A 22,348-nucleotide genomic window follows, 5' to 3' on the forward strand; every position below is an offset into this window, starting at 1 on the left:
TTTGAAGTTCTTAAAATGGGTGCCAGTTCCTTGGAGTGTGGCACGCCACTTCTGTGCAGTTCTTTGTTATCTAATAAACAAATTCAGTTCAAGAAATAGTTCAGTATTGTATGTGACGAATCTTAAAAGCAGCAACTTCCTTCTACGTCAATTATTGTCTTCTGTGTTTACTTTCTCTTTCTCCTACAAAACATGCTTTTCCTAGCCAGAGGGCATGCTTTTTCAGTAGCCATGCACTTGCCTTTTGAAGCTTTCGCTTTGTTAGAGTGAACTAAATTCTAATATAACACAGTTGAGGGAACCTTCATATCCCTTCAACCTAATGGGTTCCATTCAACACTGTTAGGGGCATTCTGGGAAATTGAAAAGCTGGCTAGATCCTGCCACCTAGTGCTGCTTAGAGAGCCAGGCAAGAAAACAAATTTAAAGGGATCCAGGGCAAAGATTTGTAGTAAGGTCCAGGCAGTTTTCCTAGTATGCTGGTTGCTGACGCTGACTCTGGTCTTACTGAAGTATTGGACATAAATGTGGCAACATTTCGCCTGTTTAAAATTTTAGCTGAATAATGAACCCAAAATAGTATGCAAATCCAATGCCACATGCGGTTTGAGCCACTTTCAGTCAGTGTAGACAATATTGAACTAGATGAAGCAAGGCTTTGCCTTGACATTAGGCAGTTTCCTATGTTTCTGTCCAATTTCTATTCCTATTCCTACTCCTATTCCTGTTATTCCCCCCCTTCCTTCCAAAAAAAGAAAGTGCATACACTAACACAGAAAAATAATTACCTTGACAACCTGATTTGTTTGTTTGTTTGATTTTTTTGTACTGAAGGTGGCAGACCAACAGGCAGCCATGTTTGGAGAGTGTTGTTTTGAAAGAGGTGATAGTAAGGTCACCATGGGGACTGGTACGTTTTGGGATGTTAACACTGGAAGCAAAATTCACGTATCTACAAAAGGTAACGCCTATATGTTTGCATTCTGAAAACGGCTGACAACAAACACTTTATTTAAATATTTATATACTGCTATCTTGTAAAAAAATAAAAATCAAACCAGTTTACAATAGCAACTATATATAAAAAGATAATTAAAACAAAAAAGAAAAACTAGAGATGACCCACCAACCAAAATGGAAAGATATTGCCTGCATAAGCCTGGAAAAACAATAATTTTAGACACAGTCATTTTCAGCATGGAATGTTACTTTTATTTTGTAATGAGGTTCTAAGGCAACTAAGGCTTGAATCCTGAGATAGATTAACTTGAGGCTGTTCATGGAAGAAAGGATTCCTGTCCCCTCCTATCCACGTCAGTTACCTGCCACCCTGCAAAAAACCTCACTGGAGGGTCGGTGAGCCCTTCGGAATAACGGGGGAGGAGGTGGAAGCTACTTTGTGGATGGAAGCCATAGATATTAATAAGAAAATATGTAGTTTTTTAAGATGCTCCCTTAGTGTGGCCAACATCTGTCACATGTTCAAATCGTTATCCCTTTGTGAGAGAATCTACAAGGAGCAGCTGCTACTAATAATGCTTACCAGTATTTGGAATAGAGCTTCACAGATTCATTCATTCATTCATTCCTACCCAGCCTTCTAGGGCAAGCCCTCACCAGGTGGCTTACAATAAAAATGTTAAAACAATTGAAAAACAATAGAAACAACATAAGGTAAAATCATATAGATTGATCAGTCAGGCAAACTTCCACCATCCATAATATTTTTTGTGCTGGGTGCTAGGCTGTGTTAGACAGCAGTAGGAAGGTGGAAGGGCCAAGTGCAGCCCTCTTCGGGCTCCAAAAATAACATACTATGTCCCACTTTCAGTCTTTTTTACAAAGCAGTTCACAAATCAGTAAATATGCTTCTACTTTAGTAACTCGCTCTAAGACCTGATGGCTCCTAATAGTAGTTCTAGGGATTGTAGACAGTGTTCCTTGATACAGTCATTATGATGGCTTTTGGCATGCCTCTTTTGTTTTAAAAAAAGAGAGAAATATATATGTGGGCAGTTAAGAAAAATGAAAAAAACAACAACCCAGAAGTAGGCAGTTCCACCAGGAACAAACTGTTAGTCATACCTGGAATAGCATTTTGGATGTCAGATACTAGATACTATTTGTGTATGTTATTGGGTTCTTTCAAGAGTTCCAGAGTCAACAAGGGCCTGTGACTGCTTGATATTATGCATTGTATACATGTAATAAAATACTGCTTATGTTAGAAAAGTGAATGTGGTATAGTGGTTAGGATGCGTAATAAACTCATGTCTTTCAACTTTAAGGCTTGTATCCAGTGGTTGGTTGGAAGATTGGGAAAGAGGTGATCTTCTTAACTGAAGGAAATGCTTCTGATACTGGGAATTCTATTAGATGGGCCCAAAGTGTAGGTGAGTAGCATGAATTAACTCTTTGAGCCAGAAATAATGTAGGGTGCAAAGCACAATCTTAGGACTATGTTTCTAGTTTTCAAATGTAGGGGTGAGATTTATTGTGTATTTCTTTAAGGGAGCTGAAGAATTTTCAGGTTTTTCACTTAGTGACCTTTTCTCAGTGTTCTGTACAGGCATCACTATAGTTCAATGGGACACTCCTGCCAGGCAGAAGAAACACTCAAGGAGGCTGCATAGCAGAGCCAGAAAGGGGTGTTGGCTCCAGAGGGGGCATGACTTGGAGAGAATCTTGCAGGCCAGATTGAGAGACCTAGTGGACTGCTTTTGGAACCCGGGCTCGAGGTTCTCCACCCCATCCTAAATACGTTTACTAGAGAGTGAGCATCATGTGCACAACAAGACTTACATCTGAATAAGCATACATAGTATTGTGCTGGAAGTGAGCAAAAGGGGAGGACAAGATACAGGGTCAGTCTCAGTGTGGCTGAAGATCTGCCATAGCCCAGCCACTCCCCACCCCCCAGTAGGAAGTCCCTCGAGATCCTCATGATGCTGATGCACTGCTACTTCTCCTTGTTGTTGTCACTGCTCTCTCTCTCTGCATGCAGGCAGTGATAACGGTGTGAACAGCATCTTCTGCTTGACTTGCATTATCTCTCCAGAGGCTCTATGGCAGGCATAGGGAAACTCGGTCCTCCAGATGCAACTCCCACCATCCCTAGCTAACAGGACCAGTGGTCAGGGATGATGGGAGTTGTAGTCCCAAAACATCTGGAGGGCTGAGTTTGCCTATGCATGATCTGTGGAATGGGCATGGAGGGAGAAGGCAAGCAAGCTAGTAGGGGTGAGAGTGGCAAGAAGCAGGTGGGCTCAAGGACCACACAAAACCTGGAGCCAGCAGTGGCAGGATACCAAGAGATAATATTAACTGAGCTGCCAGTTGCAGGGACTACTACCTGTTGTAGTAAAGAGTGCTCAATAAATATTTTTCTTTTTTTAATGCAAAGAGTGTAAATCTTTGATTTTAGTCGAAAGGGGAAAACTTCAAAAGTTTGGGAAATATTAACCTTCCTATTGTGTGTATTTTTACAGGTCTTTTTACCAATCCCGAAGAGACATCAAAAATAGCCCAGAGTCTAGTAAATTCAGGAGGAGTTTGTTTTGTTCCATCTTTCAGTGGATTGCAGGTAAAATGACTTGATTGATTTGCTGAAGTGACGTTGGCTTCCGAAATATATGTGATCATAAAAAAGAAATACATTTCATTCAGCCTTCATAGTTTCCACTTTTCATTGGTTGTAAAATTATCTTGCCAGCAATGGTGCACTGCTTATTGCTCTTAATTTCCTTCTTCTTACTATGCTGCCTCTTTATTGTCATTTGTAAGTTATTTTTTTCCTTATAATTTCAGTCCATTCTTAGACATCTGCCGTCAGAACAAATTCCTGCATATCTTATTTTCATATCTTTTTATTTTAGATCCCAATGAATGACCCTTTTGCATGTACTTCTTTTATGGGGATTACATCTTCCACCACCAAAAAACATCTTGTTCGAGCTGTGTTGGAATCTATAGCTTTCAGGTACTAAGCCAGCGTATCAATTAAATCTCCAACACATGCTTTTGCGCTATTATTTGATTATACACATTCCATCACTCTGTGCTGCTCTGAGTTCTGACATGCCTGGTTCCTACAGAGTTCACAGGGTTACAGAAAAATTATACCAGGGTCTGTGGGCCACACTCCAGTTTCCACAAAACGTTGTGGATCTCTACTTACATGCTTTCAGCTCAAAGCAGCTCACTCTCTTGCAAACCAAGGCAGGGAAAAACCCCTCTCAACCATATAAAGCAGACAATTATTCTTTGTGCAGTATTTCCCCTTCCAGTGTCATATAACTGATAGAACCTGTCTGAAAACAGTGTCCCTTCCACTTTGCTGCCTAATCTTTAAATTCAAACCGAGCAGGGAGAATGTCAATTATAGCCTGCCTTCACTATGGAAAAGAAAATTAAAGGCTGGCAAATACCAAAAGTTACCACTGTTCTTGCTAACGTTTTAACATTGATGTAAAAGTAAATGATTCAATATTTTGGTTGCTCAGAAGCTTAAAATTGCTCTCTGCTCCTATGGTAACTAGTGTGCCTTGTCAAATATTATTATTCTCAATTGTGACCTTCTTCCGTCCTGCTGCTGTAGGGGATAGAGGTCATACACCAGTAGTAACCGGGAAATCATACGCTGCTCTGTGTAGACTAGACTGATTCTGGGCAGTGTTAGGGACATTACTGCTGTACGAGGGGTTGTTGGTGTGGCACTCACTGGTGCCGTTCCACCTGCTGCTATCTCCTATGACAGAACATCTCAGTCAATATCCTTTCAGTGGGTGCTAGGAGTGAGTACCCACCCTCCCTTCTGTTCTGAACAGCAGAAAGATGCAGAGCATGTCTCTCCACAAGCGAGTGCAGCATTTGGCTGATGTAGGTTCCTTGTCCCCACTTTTTTGGGGTGGGAGGTGGGGGAATGCCACATTCCAGATGTGGCAGACATGCCACACACCCCACAGCAACCATTTTGTGCTACATCACGCCCTGCAACAGCCCTTATGTGACCACCACCCACATCACTTTCTCAAAGTTCCAGATGTGCTTACTGACTCTAAAAGGTTGGTGCCTCCTTGCCCAGAGGCTTTGAAATGCTTTCCTCATTGGGGTTAGGAGCTCCTCATCGCAGTTTAGTTTCCACAAGCGATGCAAAACTTTTAAACTGATTTGGTGGCTTGCCCAGTGATTCTTAGTAAGCCTATAATGTTGTTCTGTTCTTTGTAGGTTTGTTGAATATGCAGTTTTACTGTCTAATTTACACCACTTTAGCCTTTGAGAAAGGTAGCCTAAAATGTTCTCATGTAATAAAGATGGGAAACTTGAAAAGCTATACAGCTCCAGGTTATTTTAAAATAGCTCACTTGAAGCCCATTATGAAAACTTATGAATTACAGTATCTCACTAGTTTTGAACTGTGGTTTCTTGTAACTGAATACTGAGCTTCTGAAGTTCATGTTACTTTTGTATAAATGCTTTAATTTCTATCGAATCTCTTTTGCAAGAAACAAACAGCTTTATGATACCATCGCAAGAGAAATGGATATCCCACTTACGTCCATTCGGTATGTTCATTTTATCTCTTACAATGTCTGTGTAAATTTTTCTTTTATGTGGAACCGTCCATTGATTTAAGATGCCAGATAGATAGCAAAACTTCCCAGCTGCCTTTATGTTGTTGAAAACGCTAGTGAACAGCCTTGTGACATAATGTTTTGGAAAATTGTAGATTTCCGATTTACATTACAGAAGTATAGAATGTTGTTAGTCTGACGGTCCTTTTCATGGGCAAAAGATCTAAAATTGTATGGGGAATCTTTTTCAGTCTGAGGGCCATATTTCTTCATGGGAAACCTCCCAGAGGTGATGTTCCTTCCATAACAGGCGGGGCCTCTTCCAAATATGTGCAGGGACAGAGCCATCCCATGTTCTTCCTCACAATACACACTCGCCAACTGTTCATTCATTTCCCTCTCCCCAGCTGCCTCCATTCCTCATCCAGCACAGCACTTAGGCTTACAAAAATGTCCCATTGTTGTCCATGAAAACTTTTTTTAAAAAAACTTATTACAGCCTTTAAAATATTTGTTTGGTTGAGGCTCCTGTTTCCTTCTGTAGAGCAAAGACACTTGGCACGACTGAGGGTGGTCTGGCTACATAAACAGCATATAATCTAAATCAGACAGAATTTCCAGAATCCAAGCATTAAAAGAATATGCCTTTTTCCTTCTCCCCACCCCCTCTCTCTCACAGAGCTGATGGAGGTGTCAGTAAGAATAATTTTATAATGCAGATGACGTCTGATCTGATTAACAAAACAATAAACAAGTCTGTTTGTACAGATATGTCTTGCCTTGGAGCAGCTTTTCTAGCTGGCCTTGCTGTAGGTATGTAGTATTCTGAAAAGTTGTTTTCCTCTTTCTCTTTCTCCATGTTTTCCATATCATAACTGATTTCCGGATTGCAAATATCAGCAAGGTTTTGCCTCTAAATATTCCCAGAAGTTCATGTTCCTTATTTTTCCACCTGAATACAAACTATCTCATTCTGCTGCTACCTGCATAAATATACTCTAATTTGGATAGCAACTAAACACTGCAGATTCCACTGTGCAAAACACCTTTTCTTACCAGATACTCTGGAGTGGGAGGTTATCAAATAAATCACATGCAGGCATGTGAGATTTAAGTATGGGGATACACACGTGTACCTGATGTATTGTTTCGTAAAGAAATGAAGTTAGTTTAAAGCAATATCATTCATAACATAAGGCTAGACTTACGTTATGTCTTGGGTTAGAGTCACCCAGTCATCTTGACCTCATCTTGAGAGATAAGTGTTGCGGGAGGGCGGTATACTTTATGGTTTCATGAAAAGTTGGACATTGTGGAGGGGAGAATCTAAAAACAGAAGCCTACCATTCAGTTAAGCAGGACACAGGCCATGATAGCTATTTTCCACAGTAATGCTTTCTCAATGCCAACTGCTGGAAAGCACAGGACGGAGAGTGCTCTTGCGCTCGGATCCTACTTGCCGGTTTCCCCACAGGCATCACAGGACTAGATGGGTCACTGGCCTGATTCAGCAGGTTCTTTCAACACCTTTAGGTTGATAAGGGGGAGAAGTTAAACACTATGACACCAATAAAATGCTTTGGCTCCAGTCCTATCTCCAAGGGTGGTTCCAGAGGACAGTATGACTTCTGCTCAGCCCTGGGGGAATTACCGTATTTTTTGCTCTATAAGACTCACTTTTTCCCTCCTAAAAAGTAAGGGGAAATGTGTGTGCATCTTATGGAGTGAATGCAGGCTGCGCAGCTATCCCAGAAGCCAGAACAGCAAGAGGGATTGCTGCTTTCACTGCGCAGTGATCCCTCTTGCTGTTCTGGCTTCTGAGATTCAGAATATTTTTTTTCTTGTTTTCCTCCTCCAAAAACTAGGTGCGTCTTGTGGTCTGGTGCGTCTTATAGAGCGAAAAATACGGTATCTTGCAGGAGCCTGCAGGGTTCAATCTTGTCACCCATGCTATTCAACATCTATTTGAAGCCAGGATCTAGTGGGACCCAGCTTTATCTTTCTGTTCTGTCAGTACCGGAAGGGGTTGTGCTGATCCTAAAGCAATGTCTGGAAGTGATAATGGGCTAGATGTGTGCCAATAAATGAAAGAGAGGTGAATATGTTGGTTCCTGAGTACGGGGGTTGTGAGAACAGCCCTGTCCTTGATGGAGTTGTGTTCCCCTTGAAGGAGCACCTGCATAGTTTGGGGGTGCTCCTTGAACCATTATTGTCACTTCAGGTCCAAGCGGCCTTGGTGGCTAGGCATGCCTAGATTCATCTTTGGCTGGCGTGTCAACCAAGGCCTTCCATAAATAGGTATAGCCTGGCTATAGCCACCAATGCCCTGGTAACCTGCATGCTAGACAACTGTAACATGCTCCACCTGGAGCTGTCCTTGAAGATCATTCGAAAATTGCCACAAGTATAAAATGTGATGGGCAGAGTGCTTATGGCAGTGGCAGGCTCCGCACATGAAACGCCCATTGAAAAAAGTAACTGATTACCAGCTATTTTTCAAGGTGCTTATACTTAACAGTTAAAGCCCTGAATGGACTGGGGGCCCTGATAAGGAAAAATGCTTCTCCCATGCTAACTTGTCCATACCTTAAAATCAATAATAAGGCCCACCTGGTGGTCCTTGTGCAGGATGAAGTACCTGAGTACAACAGCAGGGCACTCTCCCCACTTGTGATTCCAAGCACTTAATACCCAGAGGCATACTGCTCATAGCCATTGTGGCTAGTAGCCAAAGATCTCCTTATCCTCTATAAATTTGTTTAATCCTCTTTTAAAGCCATCCAAATTGGTGGCCATCACTACATCCCATGGGAGTTAATTCCAGCTATGCACCGTGTAAAAGAAGCATGTGATTTTGTCCGTCTGAAATTCTCCCAGCATTCAGCTTCCTTGGGTGGCCCCATGATATGGTATGACGAATTCCAGATGCAACATTTATGTTTTTCAGCTTGGGAGTGATTTTTTGTTTTGTTTTGTTACGTTTGTTTCTAGGATTCTGGAAGGACAAAGAGCAACTGAAACAGCTGAGGCAAACTGACATAGTTTTTAAGCCTCAAAAGGAGCCGGAGGAATACGAACCAGCCATGAGCAACTGGGTGAAAGCTGTTCAACGTTCTCTCAGTTGGTACAGCCAGACATCATAGAAACGGGGTTATTGCAAAATGTTAAATTAATATTTTAGATTATGTTTATAGGACAATGCAAACACAACTGCAGTTCGGTTTTAGAGTTCATTTCTGCTTCTTCCGTGAAGTTAATTAAAACATACCAGCTGCCCCTCTGGAAGTAGCCACCTTCAAGAGACTGAATGCCAAAGTTCCCAAGGGGCGACTGAATGTGATGACAAAGATACCTGAATAGGCAACTGAATGTGATGACAAAGATACCTGAATGCAAAAGTCCTAGCTGATTTTTTTGTTCTTACATTACTGTTGATGTTTTACCTTAACACAAGAAGCTTCTATGATAAGTGGAAAGTAGCAAAAAGCACCTTGTTCTTCCAGACTTGTGATTTCATCCATGTATCCTGATCTGCAACCTAGCACAGAATGTGGCTGCTTGCCCACTGAGAGTTGCCTCGCAGTAAGAGGCACTGAGACAACTAAGCTGATTGACCTCTGCTTTCAGTGATGATCTTCACTTCTTTATCTGTCTGAAATTAAAGCCTGGCCACCTGGGAGAGATCAGCTGAATTGCCAGATGATGTTGGAAATCAGTTAGCAATCCCCATGGTATATAGGTGAGGAAAGGCTTAGGAATCCCTGTGGCCAAAGGTAGTGATCCATTGCTGCTAATGCAGATTCTTGGGAATCCAGAGAGCCCCAGCCTTTAATTTTTTTTAATCCTATTTAGCTGCTACATTTAACCAATTACAGTTGATGTTTCCAAATCCAGAGTAGGTCAGGATTGTCTTCTGCTCTTTTTGGAAGGAATATGTCACCACAACTAGATCTCCCCTCACCCAGTTTAATTTCCCCTTGTGTTCATCTGTTTTACTTGTATTGTTTCAAACTCTACCACAATGATTGATTTCTATCCGCAAATACAACCTGAATATAAAATAGATAAGGTAGAGCGTATGTGAAATTGTGCTTGTGCATCTAATGTCTTTGTCAGCAGCATTTAAGCCCGAACCCAGTTTCAGAGAAAGCAAACCCACCAAGGGGGTTTTAAATAGAGTACAAGGAGTTATTCAAAGGGGAAATTGCAGTCTACTTTCAGGTACAATAAATTCATGCAATAATTGTATAGTTGTTGTGTGTAATGCAGAAGTCTTTGCACTGGCTACCGCTTCTTGTTACCGGGAAATTGCACCCATGCTTCATCATTGTGTCACTGGGAAAGCATTTTTCTTCCAGCTAGAATATGTATATATATTTTTGCAGATCAACCCTGTATAAAATTGTGGCCAAAGAGTTATGGATATCTATTGACTAGTGACAAGTCTCATGCAATTTTATGTACTCTCTAAAAAACATAGGAAGTTGTCTTTCATTGAGTCAGACCATTCGGCCATCTAGCTCAGCACTGCCTACCATGGCAGGCAATGCCTCTGCAGGGTTTCAGACAGGATCCTTTCCAAGTTCCGGCTGGGAATGTTGCGGATTGAACCTGGGACATTTTGCAGTGAAAGCAGATGCCCCTGCCATTGAGTGATGGCCCTTCTAAAGTGCTTCTGTTTGGTTTTTATTTTGGGGTGGTGGTAAAATAGGCTTTATAGCAAAGTGAAACAGATCTCTGGCAGAGTTCTCTCTAGGGCCAGGAAAATGAGTTGGAAGGCCACCCCCAAGGGTCATCTAGTCCAATCCCTTACAATGCAGGAATCTCAACGACAGCATCCATGACAGATTTGGGCACCTGAGCCAAACAACAGAATGGCATCCCCCACCTCTCCACCAGGGAAGAAAGAGTGAGTGAAGATCTACATCAGGAACAATGGCGGGGGGAATAAAGCTACACATCAGGATCTGCTGCCCCTAGGGATCCTGCCGCCTGAGGCGGTCACCTCACCTTGCCTCATGGGTGGGCTGGCACTGGCTTTCAGGTGTGCAAAGGGGATCTCCAAGCTCAGTACACTCTCCATAAAGCAGTACTTACACATATTCCATCCAGGTAGGCTGGGCTGCCAGACTGATGCCACTTTGATTCTGAAAGTGAACTATCCTTTTCATCACTCTCAATAACTTTTCCTTTCTTTCACCTCCTACCCAAGCCTTCCCATCCCTTAGGACACGCACAACATAACTTTGAATGCGAGGAGAGCACTCTGATCTACAAAGGCATTCAGACAAATAAACACTCTTATGTCCTTCCACACCTACCATACAAATTAAAAGCACATGATCCATGCTAGTTCTGCGCAATAGTGACCAACTTTTCATCCTAGTTAGAATTGTTAGGGAAGAATTCTGGTTTTTCCTGCCATTTGTCACCATGCAATGGTCTTAAGTGCCTGAATGAGAATGGGGTTCAAACTGGAAATTTTCTGTGACAATCTGTACTAATTATTTTTATCTGCCCAGAGCCAGGGCATCTTGTGAACTGTGTTGTGTATTTGTAAAAGGTTTTATTTTTATATTGGTCAGTTACAGGTGTGCACTTGTTCCTTATTATGGACTATTGTACATGGGTTAACATGACTTTGTGTATGTGTCTATACACATTTGAGAAACCCAGACTATGCAATATGTGTGCACAAGAACTGAAGGTTTATGGAATATTTCTTCATATTGTAGGCCAGTTCTATGGCAGAATGTTTACTTATAAACTGTTACTCAGCTGACTGTCTCTACCTTGCAGAGATACTAATAAGATTTCTAATTCATTAATAAAATCTTATTGCACTGCTCTGAAAAAGTGGAGATTGTCTTTTTTTTAATTATATCTTACTAAGTTTCAACATTTTTAGCCTATATAATCAAATCACGTCTTTTTTCTTATTTTTGTCAACTTCCCACCACATTTTCCTTCTTGTTGTTTCTCCCCTTCTGCTGCACCTTATCAAAAAATGGAGATTGTCAATATTGGTCCCCACTGTCTGTGTTTGAGACCTCTGTAATAGTTTCAAAGTTATGAATAACTTATGAACCATATGAAGAATTAAAATTTGGATATATAACTACATATATAATGTACTAGTTAACCAATCTTTAGTTTAGGCTGAGAAGGGGGAACTTGCTGCTTAATTGATTAGAGCCATTATTGGACTCCCCAAATATCCAGTTCCATAAACATTTTTTTTTTATTCAAGTGTGGTTATTTGGTCTAAAAACACCTTCCTTTCCCCTTCATAATACTTTGTTTCTCTCATACATTAACCCCTTTCTGCCTGGAGAGATATACTACACAGTACAGTATTTCCTTTTCCACTGGTTTTATTTCACACTGAAGATGCCCTAGGCTCCAGCTTAAACAAGGAGAGGCCATAATTTGTCAGTGTTGCAGCACTTATGGTAACTACACTCGCAAGCAAATAACTATAGGGGTATCAATCACAACTTGGAATATATTTTCACCTTTGGGAAGCAAAGAGTTCCTCTCCTAGGTCAAGTGTCTAAACCTGCAGTGAGGAACAAAGTCCAATATCATCTGGTGGACCATAACTCCCATCAGCCAGAGCCATAGGGAGGGAGTTGTAGTCTAGCAGCAACCTCTGGAAGGTCAGAGGTTCTCCACTCCAAGTCTAGAGGGCTGGATGGCTGTGTTTGGCACCTGGGCTTGTGGTTCCTCACTCTGAGTAGTGCAAGAGCCAATTTTTGACAGGTAACTATGCAATCCTACACAAAATAGGGTGGCTTGAACCTTAAATGCAGAAACTTAATATTTTTTTTCCTATTATCAGCAGCCTGAATAACAATAGCCCAATACTGGAAACAACCTATAGAAATCCCCACTGAAACCTAGGTAAATAATATTTCGAATGTGGCTCTATCCGAACGCCTTACTTGCCATAGAAGGGTACTTCAAAGATAGGCACTTTTGGCGAGACATGGCTTGCATTCTTTTCCTTTATAAACAACCCCATTGAAGGATACAGTGGTTACCCAGACCTCTTTGCTGGTTGCGAAGGGGCCGCCCATATCTGTTCAAGCTTCAGGGCTCCCAAAATATAGGTCCGCCGCTGCTCTAGAGGCACCTGAATTTAGAGAGAGTAAACGGACAAAGCACTATTCAAAATATATAGTCGATTCCTGCCGATGTGAATTCAAAGGAACTTAACCTCCCTGAAATAAATGAGAATTCCTTATGGGGAAACGCCAATGGGGATTTTAGCGATAAATACCGGCACAATTTTCAGATTCAAGAATAATTTGTGGGCAGCACAATTTGAAAGGGTGATTATCACGTGGTAGGCTGCGATTCAAATGGCCTGCTTCGCAGCTTCCGTAACTTTCTCTTCTGGATGCCAATGCCAATGCAGCCACAGCCTTATCAACCTAGACTGATGGGCGGAATTAGCAGCTCCCGTATAGTTAAAGCCATGGTTTTGTATAGTTAAAGCCATGGTTTTCCCAGTAGTGATGTATGGAAGTTGGAGCTGGACCATAAAGAAGGCTGATCGCCGAAGAATGGATGCTTTTGAATTATGGTGCTGGAGGAGACTCTTGAGAGTCCCATGGACTGCAAGAAGATCAAACGTATCCATTCTTAAGGAAATCAGCCCTGAGTGCTCACTGGAAGGACAGATCCTGAAGCTGAGGCTCCAATACTTTGGCCACGTCATGAGAAGAGAAGACTCCCTGAAAAAGACCTTGATGTTGGGAAAGATGGAGGGCACAAGGAGAAGGGGACGACAGAGGACGAGATGGTTGGACAGTGTTGTCGAAGCTACAAACATGAGTCTGACCAAACTGTGGGAGGCAGTGAAAGACAGGCGTGCCTGGCGTGCTCTGGTCCATGGGGTCACGAAGAGTCGGACACGACTAAACAACAACAAACATTTCCCAGTGGCGGGGGGCGGGGCTTCCGACGACACGCCCCCTTCTCCCTCCCCCTCCCCACAGGTTGCCTTAAAGCCCGTTCCAGAACTTGAGCCCCGCCCCTTCCCTCTTGCCCGTCCGCTTCCGAGCGGCGGCGCCGATTGTGTACACACAGCCACGGGGACCAATGAGAGCCCGGAGACGCCAGGCTCCGCGCGGACGCGTCGACCAATGGGCGAGCCGGGTCGCCAGACGCCGCCAAGCTTGTGCGGGGGAGAGAGAGCGATAGCGAAGCTGACAGAGGCGACTGTTGGGGCTGCTGAGGGAGAGGCGAGGCGGGCCGGCCGGCTGGGCTGTAGAGCGACCAGAGGCGGCAGCTGAGGCCGGTAAGAGCCATTAGGGTCCGACGACGACGGCGGCGGGACTTACCGGGTCTTTTCTTTTTTAATGGAAGTGTGGTGCTAAGGCTGCCCTGCCCCCGTCCCCGTCCCCGCACTCCTTTCTCCTCAGAAACCGGCGTCGGTGTTTTGCAGACGGCCGTTAGGCCCCGGCGCTTCTCTCGTGGTCTTGAGGCCGGGAGGGTGAGGAGAGGCGGGTCGTGCTCTTTGCCGTCGCCGCCGAGGGCGCTCTCCCTTATAGAGCTCCGTTGGTGGAACATGAGGCTCCTTGAGGCTGTGGGTTCGAAACCCACGCTGGGCAGAAGGTGCCTGCATTGCAGGGGGGTTGGGCTAGATGACCCCCGTGGTCCCTTCCCAACTCTGCAATTCTGTGATTAATTCTGTTGCCGGGGAGCTTTATCTCTCCCCCCCCCCCCACTTCCGCGTCTCCTCCTCTTCCTCCAGCCTTGCGAATGTGCTTCCCCTGGTCGGTGGTGGGGAAGGGGGCGCGCTCTCTCCTCAGACCCCTGCAGCCCTTCCACGCACAGCCTGTCCTCGCCTTCCCTCGGATGCCCGTTTGGATCCACGAGGCTTCCAGAGCGGTCGCGGGAGCCTTGGGCACTACTGCTGTGACTTGGGAAGTGCGCACTCGGCGCTCTGGGCACCCCCTCCCCCCCACCCACCCCACCGCCGGTGGTAAACAGATGGCCAGAGCCTGATTATTGTTTCCTGCGAGGCTTGTAATCCTGAAGGGCTGGGATCGGAGGTGCAACTGCCCTGGTGTAGGTAACTTGGTGAAATGTAGAACGTTGCATGAGTCCATGAATAAAATGGCTGTGGCTATAGGCTGCTGAGGTTTCCTCCGCCACCCCATGGGGTGCAGAGGCTTGTTGCACACACCCCGCCCCCCAAATTGGGACTTGGTTTTTTATTTTTTTAATTACGCTCCACACCAGCTTCCTTTATTTTGCCTTGTGCCAATTTGTGACGGAAGTTGGTGCAATAAGGGCTACTTAACTGCTTTAACTGTTTAGAGTCCCGATTCTAAATATGCCTGCTTCAGGAATGTGTTTCTGTGTTCACTGTGGCCTAACTTTGTTTAGGGTGGAAGTGTCCTTACACATGTTTTACTCGGAAGTAAATCCCACTGATTTCAATGAAGTTTAACCCCCAGGTAAGCATATGCTATTTATTTATTTATTTATTTATTTATTTATATTTTTTAAAAATGGGGGGGGGGGGGGAGGTTATTTGCCACCCTTCATCTCAAGATATCGGGGCTTGGCCAAAATGTTTATGCAAACCACGTACCATTCAAAAAAAATATGGTAGTGTGCAAATATTAAATAAATAAAAGTACATTAAATCTATGAAAAATACACTAATAGAGGAGTAAAATATTTGCCATTATTTCAAACTGACCTTACCAAGCCAAAACACTCTTATCTATGTTTTGAATAAAAATCCAGAAGCGGCTGAAATGAGATAGTGAAATAATGCCTGTAGCTAGACATTCTTTTGTGTCTGTGTTGAAGGGAGGATGGTAAGGGTACTGAGAAACATGATTATGTCCCAGATTTGCCATGAGTTACAACCTCAGGCAGTCAGAACTGTTTGTTACTAACCTGGGGGAGGGCATGCATGGTGTTGAAATTCCAGGGCTGACATTTCTAGTGTTTGTCTTATCGACTGCCACATTTTAACTTCTCTCATACAGAAAAACACAATTATGTCCCCACCTAAAGGTAAAGCTGGCCCATAAATGCTGTAATAAGTATTAGCTTGTCAGCGTTTATACACCAGTTGATTAGTTGTTACTGAAAACTGTTTAATCTACAACAGACATATTTAGGGTCTATAGAAAATATTAAGCTGAAAATATGCAAACTCATACTACAGGCTAGCTACATGTTTTATTTCAGTTGGAGGGGTAAAACTGCACTTTGAAATCAACTTCAAAAGTTATTTTGTACAAAACAAGAAAAGGTCATAATAGATGGTGGGGTCACTTTGGGTGACTTCTTGAACTGTTAAATTCTGTAAGGTTGGAAGGGTGCCGTTATTGATATTGAAACAATTTATTCTCTGGTAAATTTCCAACAGTTCTTCAGCAAATATATTCTAATGACCTGTTTTGCATGTAATGCTAAGTTATGATTTGTTTAACTAACCTTGGGTTAACCACAGGTTGTCCCACAGATGACCAAACAAAGTATGCCTTGTGTCATGAAAGCTTGGCTGGTTTTCATACTACTGTAAATTACTAGAGGCTTGCTGTCACCACTGATTAAGCAAGCCTCCCTTTTCACTGAAAAAAATGGTATCACTTTAAGGTTTCTGACAATTGCTTGTCAGACATACTTCAACCTGCCCCAGACCTGAGCCACATATGGTATGAGGTGCAAGGCTGGTGGCTGTAGTTTGAGGGAAATGGTCTTTCAGGCTAAATTGGGACCTGGGCCAATGTAAGCCCAAAGTCTGATGGTTCTCCATCCCTGGCCTTTGACTATCAGCCGAGTTGTTAAATGGAAGGCTGATTTTGCTCTGCAATTCAAGTCTTTTGTCTCTCTCACACACTCTAAAATTTCACTGTTCTTTTTCTCTCTCTTCTCAGCTGAAGAGAGATTGTTATGATGGCTGTGTTCACTTATGAAGGTAAGCTGTGTGTCTAAGAGATGTGCATCAACCACAAGATTTGGTTTAGGACCCTGATTTGAAAGACTGGCCACTTCAGTTCAAAACCCTTCAGGTTCTGTCTGATTTGACTTGGGGTCCAGATATGAATTGAAGTTTGGAAAAATGAAGCTTCCCACCTCCAGTTCTGTAAGTTGTCAGAATCTCTGTCTTCATGCTGGAGGACCTTTACAAGTAAAACAGGAGGGGGTAGTATTGGCAGAGGAATCCATTTATTATTTATTTAAGAAATTTTCATACCACTTTACATGAATAAAATTCTTCCAATCCTGTTTCATTGAAAATATTACCGCTAACATTTTTTTAAAAAAAATAATCTCACCCCAGTTTGTGTCTGTCCTTTTCCAGATGATACTAGCCTGTATCTCATATTTCAAATTAGAGAAATATATGGACCATGATTGTAGAATTATGGTCCGATCAGACAGTTTGGAAATCTTATTTCAGATCGTTACTAGAGCTTTCAGACTGCTTTAGTGGGGAGAGGTCAAGTTTCCCTTTCCATCAGTCTTATCTTCTCAGTGTGCTTTACAGCAGAGTCTTTTTGCACATTAAAGGCTAACAAATATATTATACTGTAAGCTGCAGCTCACATAATCAGATGCATAAATGTTATCATGAGTCACAGTTATATATGCACATGGCTTGTGGGGGAACTGCTTCCCCTTGGAAATTAGTTATGCATGGACCTTGCTAAGGTTTTGGCATATGTTAGAAACATAACTCTTCATCCAGGTCTTCCCTGACCACTAGTATTGGTCTGACACATCCCATCATTTATCTACTGTGGATACTTCAATTTTAAAAGTTTTGAGTTCTATTATTTTATTGATAAATTGCTTTGGATAACTTTTAATATAAAATGGTAGATAAATATTTTTTATTAAAAAATCTAAACAGTGAAGTCAGAGGTAGATGGAATGTAAGAAGTATAGAGTCAGTGATTAACAGTGGTCATTTATAAAAGAGTTGCTCATAACATATCCTGGCATTGGAAAGCCAATTAATGCATGCAATGTGGTCAGAATTCATTGTCTCAATTTAGTCCAATTAGTGATAACAGTGAAGCTCTTGATGAGTTGTAATTCAGCAGTTTTCTGTTGTATTCTTCTTTTCAAGTAACTTTGTTCAAGGTGGCTTAAGGTATCTTTCCTGCATTCTTTTCTTTATAAATTAAAATGTTCTGATATCTGAGTAAATGGAACACAATATTTATACTGCTGGCATAAAGTAAGAATTCAAATAGTGGTATTTTTTTGTTTAATTGAGAATGAGAGAGGAGAGCACCATCTTGATATTTCTGCACCATCATGTGCAACTTAGAAACTGCTTGCCTCTTGGAAAGTGAGAATTGCTGTAGTAGTCATAACAAAGTAAGCTCTTGCTGCACATGCAGTTCTTTCTCACATGCTAGCGTCACTACTTTGAATTTTAGCCAAAGTATAGTATTTCAAGGAAAGTTATTAAAAATCTTTGTGCAGTTGGAAAGTTTATTGGGGAAATTAATATATATTATACAGGAGAACATCTTATCAGAACATCCTTTTGCTATTCTAGATATCCACTTGTAAATGGAGTGCTTCTGCATTTGACTGCTCATGTCTGGCACCATCTCAAGTTTCCTCTGAATAGTAACAAAGACTGGAGACTTGGTACTGCAGTAAAAGGCATGCTTCCTTAGTCCAGGGAATATATCGTTTTGGTTTCTGTCTTCCTGGGTAAGTATTTTTACCTAATGCATTGGATACTTTTTACCTTCAGTAGCAGTTTTAAGAGTTGAACATAATGTGCTCAGTAAATTATTCCTGAAAGTTTACACAGGAAAAGAGCAGTATGCTGGGGGAGGGGTGAAGTTACTATAGTTTGTCACTTAGAGATTCAGAATTGGAATATGTCATCTGCATCTTAATAATGTGGGCTAAATCAGTTATTGTAAATAAAAAGTGCTGGGTATGGCACTATGTAAAAACATCTCAAAATAGTTATGCCTTAATTTTTTTATTTTAAATTGAATAAAACATTTGGCAATTTAAGATTTTTCATTGAGGGGAAAGTGAGCATAGTAAAAACACTGCCAGCACACAGTGTGTGTTTAAAAGGAGGATTGGAAGAAGCAATTTAGTGGATGGCATTGAGTATCTTAATTTTAACTGGTTTGGTGGACTTGGCTAATTTGTGCTTCAAAAATATTAGCACTGACCTAGGTTGAATATTGTTGGCTCATGAACACACCAGTTGCCTTATAGTTTATTCCAAGGCAGTGTGGGTGGCACTATTAGACTGGAATTGATATTGTGCTGTTTTACATTATTGACAAGAAATGAGCTTTAATAGGAGATGGGTTTAGTGTGCCAGTCACTGAAAATAATCCTTGATACATGTAAAATTTTAGTAAATCTTCAATGCATTCTGTTTAGAAGAGCATGCCTTTCTTATACAAAGCTTGAATATGCAAGTAGGCCTTCTTAAATTTAAGCATGATTGAATGATTAAAACATTTTGAATTAAAACAAAAAACAGTAATTTTGTATCCATTTCAGTTTGATAAATTAGTTTGGATATTTGATCAGTTTAAAAAGAATTGAGTCAAACATTGAGAAGTAGTGTTTAAGTATTTAAAAAGTATTAACTTCATTAGAGCAGCAAAAGCCATATCAACAACTTTAGTATTTATGATGGTTATAAAAACAAATAAGAATGCTTGCAAAATAATTAGCTTTTTAAAAGTGTGTTTATTTAACAAAATCTATATATCACTTGCTAGAGCAAAGGACCTCTAAGCAGCTTGCATTAGGCAATCTGAAATAGTCATTAAAATACCAATTAAAAATGAACGTTAAAAGCAAGTTACATATAAAAATTAAAAAATGAAATATAGGACTGAATTCAACTTCCCTATTAATGTTAGTGGAAGCCAGTTCAGAGGCTTCAACTAGCACAGTGAGACTACCTCTCCTGTATGCCTCCCCCAAATACACTCTGGAGGGCTGGAAGATCTCCCAGGATAGTGTGTGGTGGGAGGAGAGGGGAGATTGTTCCAGCAGGTAACAGAAATGCGCTATGTTGACTTCACCCCAAATTAGTCATTTTAAAACTTACTTAAATCAGATGCCTTGGCAGACTTGTTATAACAAAACAATTTGTGGCAGGCACCAAAAGCAGTATAGAGAAGGCCTTTTTAGTGGCATCCCCCTGGGCATGTATGGCATTTAGTGGCATCCGCCAGGTGTATGGGCTCACCTGGCATACACACTGCAATCTTTTTACCACCAGATGAATACTTTAACTCCCCCTCCATTTTTATTGATTCTAACAGTAGTAATGGCTTTTAGTGTTTTCAGCGTTAACATATTCTCCCACCTGGTTATTTTACTGGTGTGTTATTATATGAATTGTGACTTTCCTTTCTTTATTAATAGTTTTTTAAACTGAAATACAGTACAAACTAAACCATAATATATCAATATGTGGTCTGTGCAAACAAGTAAGAGGGAGGGAGGTATGGCTGGCTGTGTTCTATTTGTTTAAACATCTGTGTAAGGAGTCCAAATATCGAAAGAACTTCCCACCTTTCTTGTTATAGAAGGTCACATGTTCATATTCTGCCAATTGAGTCATGTTCACTGTCCACTATGATTAGCAGTTAAGGCAGACTTCTTCCACTGTTAAACTGTTAGACATTTGCCCTGGTGGCATTTCCTTTATTCCAATTGTTTATAAAGGAAAGGGGGTTTGCAGTGGTTTTTATAACTGAATTCTTTATATTTCAAAATATATCTATCTATTGTTTGCTATAAGTCACTTAGAGGCTTCTGTGTAGTTGGTGCATAAATCTTAATTTATTGACTTAAAATTAATATTGTTAAAATCACTAAAAAGTTTAGGATTACTGCTTTTGTTGATTAGAAATGCATTGACTTTCAGGATATATTTTTGATCTGCATTTCTAATCAAAATATCAGATAATTTATAAATCACATAATTTATAACAGATTAATACTCCTTTTAAAGTTTTGTATCTAGACTTCAAAACCTAAAAACACACATGAATTGTGCTGCTTCTCAAATAAAATGTTGACTGTCTGATTTTAGGGACTTGAGTAAAATCAATAATGGTGCACATTCCTGTGAAAGGTAGTAACTGAGGTGGTGGTTGTCTTTAAGAAAATAATAGAGGAACAGTTAAATGAGGTACGGTAGAGTGTGTGAATAAGATAAGTTATCAGAGGTTTGTGCCAGTAGTCAAGATCCCTTAAACTTGGATAGTTTCTTATTTTAATTTTGGTATGCTGTAACTTCTATTGTTAGAAAGTATTCTATCCTTCCAGGGCTGTTCCTAGGAGGTACAGTGCTCATGGCCTATCACATAGCATGGTATCACCATTTCCTTCCTCTCCTTCTGCCTCTGCTATTTCATCTTAAGAGCTGTCGACAGTGGAATTTGCTGTCAAGGAGTGTGGTGGAGTCTCCGTCTTTGGAGGTCTTTAAGCAGAGGCTTGACAACCATATGTCAGGAGTGCTCTGATGGTGTTTCCTGCTTGGCAGGGGGTTGGACTCGATGGCCCTTGTGGTCTCTTCCAACTCTATGATTCTATGATCTTTCCTTCATGGTGATGGTGGCATGCCCCAGTTTAGCTGCGTCAGCTTTTCTCCTTTTTTGCTTTTGCTGCTACTTGAGCAGCAGCAAGGTCCTCCTCCCTCCCAGCCTTACTCTAGGAAGGGAAGAAGTGGATGGAGAGCCTCATCATTCATTCAATCTATTTCATTGCCACTTTTCACTCACATCACAAAGCGGCTTACATACAATAAGTAGCAACATAGTAGAACATCACAATTACAACATAAATCATATTAAATAATTAACAAAAATAAAATTAACAAATCATCAGTAAAACACCCACCTTCTATGAAACACTATTAACAAAAGAACTTATATTATAAAATTCACCAGGTGCATGAGAGGTGAAAGGAAAAGCTACACAGCACAGCTGCTGCCTGTCTCCACGGGCACAAGTCCTGGGTATGGTCACCCCAATTCTCATACAGACAGATCAGGTAGCCCTGCATTCTCTCCTCCATTCTGATGCTACAACCTTTAGGCATAGATTGTAATTGTACTATGTGTATTTATTATTATTTTTACACACAAACTATTTTTGATGAAGAAGTGTTTTTGTTTTCCCTGCAGGTCATTATTATTTACTAACATAATAGAATTTAAATATATATATTAAATTATGCTGATTGTGTTCTTGTTCTGTGAACTAGTTTCTCAGACAACTGAAAACTGAAAAAAAAAATTGGGCTCTCATCTTTTTAAAGATATAGTGGGTGATTCCTTTGAGTTACTCTGGTCTGTATGCATGCCTTAAACAGTTGCATTTAATCAGATTCCTCCCCTTCTGCATCCTTCGTCAAACTATTCATCCCATGCTCATTTCTCTCTTTTTTTTGGTACACTTTCAGGAGTTCTGACGTAGGCTTTAAGACACAAGATTGATTTTTCTCCCTTTAGTTTTTTGACTTTTTGCTTTTATTCATTCTTTCAGTGCTTGTTGTTTTTCATGCCTGCTTCTTGTCTATACTTCATCAGGATTTCCGGAGATAGCTCTGGGAGGTGATAGTGTTTCCATGACTTTCTGTTTCCCTATGGTCTGATGTTACAGGTTAACTGCTGCCTGGCTAGGGAGTAAAGCTTCCTTTTATAGCTCACAAGGAACATCTAGATACTAAGGAACTGTTAGATCTAAATTTTGGATGAGATTTTATATCAGAATAATGTCTG

At 41.2% G+C, this 22,348-nt stretch overlaps 2 protein-coding genes across 11 annotated transcripts in view; both read left to right on the forward strand.

The window, feature by feature from the left end:
• Positions 1-11,429, forward strand: part of GK5 (glycerol kinase 5) — a 30,074-nt gene extending 18,645 nt beyond the window's left edge. The window contains exons 10-16 of the mRNA XM_028731197.2: positions 835-961; positions 2,289-2,393; positions 3,489-3,583; positions 3,876-3,979; positions 5,505-5,564; positions 6,253-6,386; positions 8,565-11,429. Of these exons, the coding sequence (XP_028587030.2) occupies positions 835-961; positions 2,289-2,393; positions 3,489-3,583; positions 3,876-3,979; positions 5,505-5,564; positions 6,253-6,386; positions 8,565-8,716 (777 nt within the window). The 3' untranslated portion in view covers positions 8,717-11,429. The remainder of the gene's footprint in view (positions 1-834; positions 962-2,288; positions 2,394-3,488; positions 3,584-3,875; positions 3,980-5,504; positions 5,565-6,252; positions 6,387-8,564) is intronic.
• Positions 11,430-13,724: 2,295 nt separating this feature from the next.
• TFDP2 (transcription factor Dp-2) overlaps positions 13,725-22,348 on the forward strand; it is a 37,821-nt gene continuing 29,197 nt past the window's right edge. For 4 of the 10 annotated variants that reach the window (XM_028731193.2, XM_028731189.2, XM_028731191.2 and 1 more), the window contains exons 1-4: positions 13,726-13,878; positions 14,973-15,043; positions 16,484-16,524; positions 18,121-18,281. Coding sequence is in view for 3 of the 10 variants with exons in the window: in XM_028731185.2 (XP_028587018.2) it covers positions 16,500-16,524 (25 nt within the window). In the remaining 7 variants the exon portion in view is untranslated. Of the gene's footprint in view, positions 13,879-14,384; positions 14,656-14,972; positions 15,044-16,483; positions 16,525-18,120; positions 18,282-21,514; positions 21,619-22,348 lie in introns of those variants that run through there. The other 6 variants (XM_028731190.2, XM_077929897.1, XM_028731185.2 and 3 more) reach the window with 6 other exon arrangements.

Source organism: Podarcis muralis, chromosome 6 (genome assembly GCF_964188315.1).
Source record: "Podarcis muralis chromosome 6, rPodMur119.hap1.1, whole genome shotgun sequence".
Taxonomy (NCBI): Eukaryota; Metazoa; Chordata; class Lepidosauria; order Squamata; family Lacertidae; genus Podarcis; species Podarcis muralis.